Source organism: Daphnia magna, unplaced genomic scaffold, assembly GCF_020631705.1.
Source record: "Daphnia magna isolate NIES unplaced genomic scaffold, ASM2063170v1.1 Dm_contigs488, whole genome shotgun sequence".
Lineage (NCBI taxonomy): Eukaryota > Metazoa > Arthropoda > Branchiopoda > Diplostraca > Daphniidae > Daphnia > Daphnia magna.
In genome coordinates this window covers 19,967-30,260 of record NW_025533358.1, presented here as the reverse complement: position 1 = coordinate 30,260, position 10,294 = coordinate 19,967, and the positions used below count along the sequence as shown (strand labels likewise).

Below are 10,294 nucleotides of genomic sequence, written 5' to 3'. Positions count from 1 at the left end.
TGCAGAAAGAGTTTTTCCCGAGAAAAATAGACAACGCCAAATTCCGCCTTCCATCGGGGGCCAAGATTACGCTCAAGGACCTCAAACGCTCGCAATCACTCCCCGCCTTTCTTCCGATGTTCTCTTGGCCGTTGTTCTCGTACGACTTCGAGCTGGATGCCGGACTTTGGACGTTTTCGCTCTTCTCGATACTGGTAGCCAAGCTACCCTTTTGCGTGAAGACGCGGCCCAGGCAGTCGGCCTGAAAGGAAGGCCCCACAAAGTTCGTTTCGGGACCTTCCATGGGAAAAATCTTGTAGTAGACACTCGTCTAGTCGATTTCGCTGTTTCGTCGCTGGGTGGGGGGAACATAACTGTCAAGTGTCCGACGCTTTCGTGGTACCTCATCTTAATGTTGGTCAGCGCAAAATGACCGATGTTCTCGCCTCCTTCGAGTATCTTCGTGGTCTCAACTTTCCCGCTCGGAACGCTACCGAAGTTCAAGTTTTGATCGGCACGGACGTCCAAGACGCTCACCTGAACCTGGAAGTCCGTCGCCCGCCAATTGGAGTCAGATGGCCTAATGCTGTGCTCACCCCGTTTGGCTGGTGCGTTGTCGGGAGAACCTTTTCGTCGCCCACAACACAAACCCCAAGTGTGAATTTCGTTAAGTTGGGAACGGTCCAGCAGCTGGAAGAGTCTGTCGAAAGGTTCTGGAAGACTCAATCTCTACCAGTTCGTGAGGCTCCAAAGACCTTTATGTCCGCGCTTGACCATGTCGCCCTCGAACAACTCGAATCGACCATTCGTCACGCGGGAACGCGTTATGAGATTGGTTTGCCTGTTGCCGCCCAGATTGCCCTGAGTTGCCCGACAACAGGGAGTTTGAACGCCGGAAATTGTTCGCCTTGGAGAGAAGACGATGATCTTCGCCGAACAGTCGTGGAGCAGATGCAGGAAGTCTTCAGCAACGGGCACGCCGTTAAAGTCACGTCGACGGCCCCTGGTTCTAAAGTCTGGTTCCTACCGTATGATCCGGTTCGTCATCCCAGTAAACCCAACAAGATTCTTCTCGACTACGAAGCCGCTGCCCGTTTCAAGGGAACGGCCATTAATGACATTCTGCTGAAAGGTCCTGATCTTACCACGCAGTTACTCGCCGTGTTGCTTCGCTTTCGTGAAAGAATAATTGGGGTTACAGCAGACATTGCGAGAATGTTCTACCAAGTTCTTGTTCGCGAATCTGATCGTCCGATGTTTCGCTTCGTATGGCGTGATCCTGGAACGGAAGACGATCTTCCGGAGTTAGAGATGACGTTGCATATCTTCGGTGCTGTCTTTTCGCCGACGGGCTGCAGTTTTGCCCTACAACGCCTCGAAAAGGATGCGCCCAACCACCTTTAAGAAGTTGCGAGCCGTATCCGTTCCGACTTTTGTGTGGATAAATTATTATCGTCGTTCGAAGAAGTGGAAGAAGGAGCGTCCGCTAGCAAGGTGCTCATTGAATTGCTAAACATTGGTGGTTTCAAACTCGTCCAATTCCTCAGCTCTTCGCGTCCACTGCTGGATCGACTTCCGTCATCATCTCGCCTTGTTCCTGAGCTCGATCTGGATTTTGACGACTTGCCGACCGAGCGGACACTTGGTTATTTGTGGAGCTGCGAGCGAGATGAGTTTGTTTTTTGCTTCGGGCGGATGGAAGAAGCACACACAAAATGATCGATATTGGCTGCAGTTTCCAGCATCTATTACCCGCTGGGCCTCCTAACACCGGTAGTTCTGGTTGCAAAAATCACCCTCCAGGATATCTGGCGGCTTAAAGGTGGCTGGTACGAAATACTGCCCTCCGAGATCCTGAACCGTTTGGGTCGTTTCGTCGAGCACTTGCCTTTGCTAGAGCTGTTAAACATTCCCTGAAACTTCTTATCGCGCCCCCGGTCTACCTACCAGTCGTTCCAGTTACATGCCTTCTTGGACGCTTCGAAAGACGGGTTTCGCGTTGTCGTCTACCTAAGATCCGCACTAGTCGACAAGATTGAAGTTTCAATCACGATGGCGAACGTTAGAGTTGCCCCAATCCATCAGCTATCTATCCCGAAGATGGAGCTTCAAGGTGCCTTGTTAGCAGTCCGTCTAGCAACTTAATTGTTGAAAGAAATGACTCTACCCATAACTGCCGTATTTTTCTGGGTTGACGCGATGACAGTCCTTCGTTGGATTCACGCAAGCCATCGCCGTTATAACGTTTTCGTCGCAAACGGAATCGCTGAAATCCTGGATTCCACTACTCCTCAGCAGTGGCGACACGTCCCTGGCGTCCTCAACCCAGCAGACGAATGCATTCGTGGCCTTTGTCCGTCCGAACTCGACTCGAATCATCGCTGGTACCGTGGACCTGAATTTCTCGCTCTGCCCCCCGAACAATGGCCAGCCCAGGTTTCAGCGACTGAAACAATCGAAGCCGAAGATGATTCTGTTGGCTGTTTACTTATCGTTGCCTCTAACGGGCCGTTAGACGATCTCGTTGCTCGAGCAGACAATCTACACCGCCGGTGCGCATCTTCGCCTGGGTCGAAAGATTCATTTCCAATGTGCGGACCCTCGTACACCGAAATCGGGCTAAAGAAAAGGCTCTCCTGAGTGGCAGCCCCGAAGACTTGCAAACAGGACCCAGTGAGCTGAAAACGGGCCGGCGGCAAAGGCTGGACGAGTTAAAAGCAGCCCGGCACCTTCTGATTCGTGTTTCGCAACGCGTTTCCTATCCCGATGAATTGCGAATGTTGCAGCGAGCAAAGCCAATTCGCCCCGAATCCTGGTTGCGGAAACTTGCAACCTATCTTGACTGCACCGGAACTACTGTGTTGGTGGTTGCCTCGAAAATGCCCCTATCAGCCCCAAAGCTCATCATCCAGCCGTTCTCGACCCGAAGCACCCGCTTACCAAGCTGTTTATCCTCTGGGCGCATTTTTCTGTTGCTCAAAAGTCCGTGCCCGTTAATGGGTGTTGAGAGAGCGTGAAGCGACAAAATCAGTCATCACGGCCTGCCTTTATTGCTACCGTATGCGTGCCCACCCGTTTCAGCCTATAATGGCCCCGCTTCCGTCAGAACGTGTCCATCCGTTCAACACGCCGTTCATCAGCACCGGTGTTGACTACCTTGGCCCGTTCTTCATTTCGATTGGTCGTCGCACGGAAAATCACTGGATCGCGCTTTTCACCTGCCTCTCCACCCGCGCTATTCACCTCAAGATTGCCCCGTCGCTGGACGTTGACTCGTTCTTGATGGCGTTTACCCGTTTCGTCAGTCGGCGGGGTGCCCCGATTGACGTTTTTAGCGACAACGGGACGAATTTGAGGCCTGGAGAACGTGAGCTGCGTGAGGCGGTCGCCCGATTAAACGACGTAAGAATCGCCGACCAACTCGCCCAAAAGAAAATTCGCTGGCACTTCTCTCCCCCTGCAGCACCGCATTTTGGGGGCGTGTGGGAACGTCTTGTCCGTTCGTGCAAAGATGCCCTACGAGCGATTCTCGGCCAGCAGACTGTTAAGGACGAAACTTTTGCTGCGGTGGTTATCGAAGTGGAAGCTCTACTCAACAATCATCCGTTAAGCAATCTAAGAGCGGATCCCCAATAGTTTGAGCCATTACCCCAAATCATTTCCTGTTGGGGCGACCCGATCCTCACTTGCCGGCCGACGTCATTGATCCCGACATCAAGTACTTTCGTCGCCGGTGGTTCCACGCGCAACGACTCGTAGACCAGGTGTGGAACCGATGGTTGCGCGAATATTTGCCAACGTTAACCACGCGCAGCAAGTGGACTCAGTCGCAGAAAAACTTAGAAGCCAACGACATGGTGCTAATGGTTGATCCGAAGTCGCCGCGTGGGCATTGGCCGATCTGCCGTGTTGTAAGAACGTTGCCTGGACCTGATGGGGTAGTGTGTGCAGCTGAAGTCATTACGAAGTCCGGCAAGACCTATACCCGCCCGGTTACAAGTTTATGTCGCTTCGAAGCCTGTAATGTTGCTTAAATTTTACCGCAGCAGGGCCGGCTGTGTTACCCAGTTGCCATGGCAACTCGGCCGGGCTTCGCGCGTGCCTTTAATTACCCCCCTTTTTTCATCTATTGTTTATCTTAATTCGCGCATCTTTATTCTTTTGTTTTTGCGTAAGCGATTGGATGACGTGTATTAACGAGGAAGTCACATTTTTGGCGTTCGAGCGTCTCGTCCCCATTTTTCGTCATCTCCCATTTTGCAGTCCTCTTTTCCAATACAGTATTTTTTACCTACCTCTTTCGTTCTAGTTCGTTTCATCGTATCGCCTTTTCATTCGTTCGTCCTTTCGCTTTTCGTTTGTAACAATACGCGCATTAAGCGTAATTTCCTAGCTTTCTCGAAGTTGCATAGATCGAGGGCTGATTCCATGTGAGCCGCCCAATCGTCGAAACGACCAGACCTCTGACGATCGCAAAAGATTGTCACTGAACCAAAGGCTTGCATTGCCTGTTCCTGTTGTGCCCTCCTAATTTTGTCGTCTATTGCTACACTTGTTACGGATGAGGGACTACTGGTACTTTGGATCCCTGAGTGTGGGGTGGAGGGTGGTTGTGTGTTTAGCCAGTGGGGGTTTTGCTGCCCACTGTATGGCTGGTTGACTGGTGTCGACGCTACGAAACCTGGGTGGGCAATGCTCTGGGAGGGTTGTCCAGATGAGGCAAACGGATTGATGGGGGCTGTGTTATAGCCCCGCTGTGGTACGGGTAATGGGGTGACCCCCTGTAATGTTGAAGTCGGGTACGGGTTGGTGGTTCCTTGTAGGATGTCTGTGGTTGCCGTTGGTTGGTTCTGCTCTGCTTGGACAAGGGTTCTCGCGGTACTGACCGCTGTCTTCGTGTCAACGCCAGCTTCTAGGAGGCGGGTCAACTCTTTTTCGTACGTCTCAAAGAACGTGCTCGGAGGTATTGGAGCCGTTTTTTTTGCATCTGCCCCATACACGGGGAGTACTGGTATAAATGAAGCCTTCCTGTTTGACGATGTGTTCATCGACGTAGGGCACGGGGGGCCGGACACTGGTGTTGGATGTAGGGTGTGTTGCTGGGACATCGTTGGCGAGGCGATCGGTGAGCTAGTCGAAGTCGGAGGTGTGAATTTATGGGGGCGTTTTTTTTTTCAGGCGGTTCCACTGATTCATAAAATGACAGTGATTTTCAAATTGAAGGGTAAACATAAATATAAATCAACAAAAAGAAGTTTCCGTTTGTAGTATAAGCAAGGATGAATCTCCTGTCGTGTAATGGTACCTCTTGACTTTTGGTATGATGCACAGTGTCGAATTTTCGTCTTATGCACTATTTAGATCTTAAATTAAGTCATGATATGTTTATTCAAAATCAATAACAAGTGCTAAACATTGTGTGTTTTACTCCACTGATTCATAATATGACTGTGATTTTTGGGTTCAAGGGTAGACATAAATATAAATCAACAAAAACAAGTTTCCGTTTGTAGTAAAAACAATGATGACTCTTCTGTCGTGTAATGGAACCTCTTGAATTTTAGTTTTATGCACATTTTGGATCTTAAATTAAGTCATGATATTTTTATTGAAAACCAATAACAGGTACTGAACATTGTTTATTTCATTCCACTGATTCATAAAATGACAGTGATTTTTGAGTAGAAGGGTAAAGGTAAATAAAAATCAACAAAAACAAGTTTCCGTTTTTAGTATAAGCAAGGATAAATCTCCTGTCGTGTAATGGTTTCTCTTGAATTTTGGTCTTATGCACAGTTTAGATCTTAAATTAAGTCATGATATTTTTATTGAAAACCAATAACAAGTACTGATCATTGTGTGTTTTATTCTACTGATTCATAAACTGACAGTGATATTCGGGTTGAAGTGTAAACATAAATATAAATCAACAAAAACAAGTTTGTAGTCTGTTTGTAGAATAAGCAAGGAAGACTGACCTGTTGTGTGATGGTACCACTTGAATTTTCGTTTGATGCACAGGATCGTTCTTAAATTAAGTCACGATATTTTTATTCAAAACCAATAACAAATACTGAACATTGTGTGTTTTATTCCACTGATTCATAAAATAACAGATATTTTCGGGTTGAAGGGTAAACATAAAGATAAATCAACAAAAACCTGTTTCCGTTTGTAGTATAAGCAAGATTGACTCTCCTGTCGTGTAATGGTACCTTTTGAATTTTCGTTTGATACACAGTTTGATCTTAAATTAAGTCATAATATTTAAAAAAACCATAGAAAGTTCTAAACATTGTGTGTCTTATTCCACTGATTCATAAAATGACAGTGATTTCGGGTTGAAGGGTAAACATAAACATCAATCAACAAAAACAAGTTTCCGTTTGTAGTATAAGCAAGGATGACATTCCTGTCGTGTAATGGTACCTCTTGAATTTTCATTTTATGCACAGTTTAGATCTTTAATTAAGTCATGATTTTTTTATTAAAAACAAATGACAAGTACTGAACATTGGGTGTTTTATTCAACTGATTCATAAAATGATAGTGATTTTAGGGTTGAAGGGTAAACATAGAAATAAATCGACATAAACAAGCTTCCGTTTGTAGTATAAGCAAGGATGACTTTCCTGCCGTGAAATGGTACCTCTTGAGTTTTGGTTTGATGCACAATTTAGATCTTAAATTCAGTCATAATATTTTATTCAAAACGAATAACAAGTACTGAACATTGTGTGTTCAAGTTTAGCCATGGTCAGACAAGTTCAGACTTGTCTGTAACTTGGCAATGACACGAACACACACACACACGCGTACATACAGACATAAAAACCAAAAATTAAATTTACATTTATCCCTAACGACTTCTGTCGTTAACAGCGGGGCCTGTTACTGATTACAGAGAGACACAATTATACATTAGTAACATCAGATTCTAATAGGCACAATTTGGACACCGGGCGGTGGCATTCTCCAGTAGAGGTCTTGACGAACACCGATCGGACGATTCCGTCTGGGCTGGGAATTATTCGGATTACTCGACCAATAGTCCAATGTCCTCTAGGAGAATTCAGGGCCATTAAAAGCACGGTATCGTCTACAGCCAAATTCTTTTTATCGAAAAGCCATTTTCGACGGTCAGTGACTGTGGGGAGATATTCTTGAAGCCATCGGTGCCAAAAGTGGGTCATCATGACTTGCATTGTCCCAATGTTTTCGAGAATACAATTTTTCATCCTCGATGACGTCGTCTTCTGTATTTGGCGAGTTCTGCGCTAACAAGAAATGATTAGGGGTAAGTGGTTCTGGATCTCGAGGGTCCACGCTGACGTAAGTCAGTGGACGTCCATTCAATAGTGATTCGGCTTTAATCACAAAACCACGCAGTAATTCTTCAGTGAGCGGACGTGATTCCACAATGGCTTCCAGAGCCACCTTTGCCGATTTCACAAGACTTTCCCAAACTCCTCCGAAATGCGGTGCTAATGGTGGTGAAAAATGCCATTCGATTTCTTGTTTCACCATTTGACCAACGATATTCTGCTCCTTGAGACGCTCTATGCCTTGTTGGATTGCCTTGTCCCTAGCAACAATTTGAGTTCCATGGTCGCTATACATGACTGACGGGTGACCTCTTCGGGCGGTGAACGAAACAAAGGCGATCAAAAATGACGATAAGTCAAGTGACGCTGCATTTTCCAAGTATGCCGCTCTAGTATTGAGACAGGAAATCAGCAAAACATATCGTTTTACTTTGCGGCGATAAATGGTGATGATGTTGCATGGGCCAGAATAGTCCAAACCCACATGAGTTAATGGACGTTGGGATGGAATAAGACGTTGACGTGGAAGCGGGGCCATTAAAGGAATGCAGGGAGTAGCTCTATGGCGTTTGCAAGTAAAGCATTTGTGCAGGTACCTCTTGATAGCCACTCGTCCTTGAATGATCCAATACTGTGACCTAATTGAGCTGAGTAGCCTTTCTTGACATGGATGAAACAGTAGATCATGCTCTCTTATGACGATTAAACGCGTTAGTGGATGATCGTGAGGCAGGATTTTGGGATGCTTGATGTCGAACGAAAGGGGGGTGTAATTCAAGCGACCAGCATTATTCGCAGTATTCCTTCTTCATCCAGAAATGGTAATAATGTAATCAGCTTCGAACTCAATTTTAAAGGCTTTTTATCCTTCAAAGCCTCTATTTCTTCGGAATATACCTCCAATAGCGCATATTAGATGCAATGATTGGCAGCGTGCTAAATGCATTTGACATCAATGCGTGATTTGTCACGATCCAGCAAGTTCAATTTCGAGTTGGAAATAAAATGAAGAATGCATGCAACAATTCGCATCACTACGTCATAGTTGGAATTTCGTTCCAAAAGTGAGCGGAGCCTATTTTCTTCAGCGGGGCCGTAAACGAGCCCAATCCAGTTGGTGGCTGATACCTCTGGATCTTCGACAGAAGGTTCGGGAAGTTTAATGGTTATCGGCGAGGCGTTTTCTTTTTGCTGCAAGAAGTCTGGGCCATTAACCCAACGGTAATTCTCCATTAGCTCATCAGGAAAAAGCCGGATTTTTTTCCGGATCAGGAATCAGCCGGATTTTCGATACCTGTGACATGTCTCCATTCAGTTGTTTTGGAATGCTCTAAGATTTCGGATATTCGATTAGCGACGAACGTCTGAAAGCGACATGTCTTTGAGGCTATCCACTGAAGGACAGTTTTAGAGAAAGACCAATAGATGATTTGATTGATTGGAATACGAAGGGCCAATTGGACGAACTTCACAAGGCGTAGTGCCACAACTGCTCCTTGGAGTTCTAATTTGGGGACGGTCAGCGGACGAAGGGGTGTCACGTGGGACTTTGACGTAACGACATTTACGGCGACGATATTATTGCGATAGGTTACTCCTAGATATACCACAGAGCCAAACCCAACGGTGAATGCATCGCTAAAGGCATGCAAATGAATGTCTTGGATGTCACTAGACGAAGATAAAGCTCGTGGAATCTTGAACGCTTTGAGTTGGCTAAGATTAGTAGTCCACTTGTTCCACTGGTGTTGAATTACTTTGGGAACTTGGTCATCCCAGTCAACACCGACAAGCCACAATTCTTGTAGAATTCTTTTGGCGCTAAGGATCCTTGGTGATAAAAAACCCAGTGGGTCATACAAGGTAGACACAGCACCTAAGATCCGACGCTAAGTACTCGCTTCGACGTCGGTTTTAACATCAAAGATAAAGCTGTCACTTTCGCTGTCATTTAAAACACCTAAGGTTCTCTCCGTGGGCAAATCCTCTATATCCAAATTCAGGCGAGGCTGATTACGATCACCTTCTGGTACACGTGACAACACCCGTCGAGATGAAAAGAGCCATTGGTTCAGATGGAATCCTCCCTTTTTTAGCAATGCTGTAGAATCTTTTACCGCTCGACTAGCCTCCTCTTCGGTGTAAAAAGAATTCAGAAGGTTATCTACATATAAGTTCTTGTAGACTCGTTCAGCGGCTTCAGAAAATTCTTCATGATGTAGGTCAGCGATATATCGTAGGACTTGGGAGCAGATGAAAGGGGACGAAACTGATCCAAAGATTTGTCACTGCATTTCATATACGGTGGGTACCATACGGTGAACCAGGTGGATTCCATAGAAATCGTAGAGCAGAGCGATCTTCGTTCTTCACGCCAACTTGAAGAAACATTTGTTGAATATCCCCAGATAGGCACAACGGCCCTTTTCTCTAAAGAGTAGAAGAGTAGCATCTATGTCATTTATGAGATTGGGACCCTTTAAGAGCACTTCGTTGAAAGCAACTCCTTGACACTACGCCGAAGCATCGTACACCACACTAACCTTTTCAGGTTTCCGAGGATTTACGACTCCATGATGAGGAAGGTACCAATTTCTCCCAAAGGTGCCCTTCAATTCACTTTTTTTGATAGACCGCGCGAATCCCTTTGCCACATAGTCATCGATTACGGCTTTGTATCTCTCAGCAAAATTAGAATTGTGCCTGAATTTGTTTGCGATAGAAAAAAGTCGAAGCAATGCACTATTGTAATTATCGGGTAGTGCTATATCATCTGAAACCCATGGTAGACCTACTTCATATCTGGTTCCGTCGAACTGAATAGTTGCATCAGATTTCTTCCTCGCTGGTTTATCCTCGGTTGATTCTAGCGGTTGAGCTGGAGTTACAATTGGAAAGCTTTCCGTTTCCCACAATTTCTCAAATTGGCGCAAAAGTACTGCTTCCGTCGGTGATTCTTGTACATGGTAGCAGAGTTTTTGCACTGTCAT

The 10,294-nt window shown here is 46.0% G+C and overlaps 1 protein-coding gene across 1 annotated transcript; it reads left to right on the top strand.

Moving 5' to 3' along the window:
- The first annotated feature begins 408 nt into the window (after window positions 1-408).
- LOC123468992 lies at window positions 409-1,383 on the top strand. The gene has a single exon (XM_045168069.1). The coding sequence runs from the start codon at window positions 409-411 to the stop codon at window positions 1,381-1,383; it is 975 nt and encodes a 324-aa protein (XP_045024004.1).
- Window positions 1,384-10,294: the final 8,911 nt, after the last annotated feature.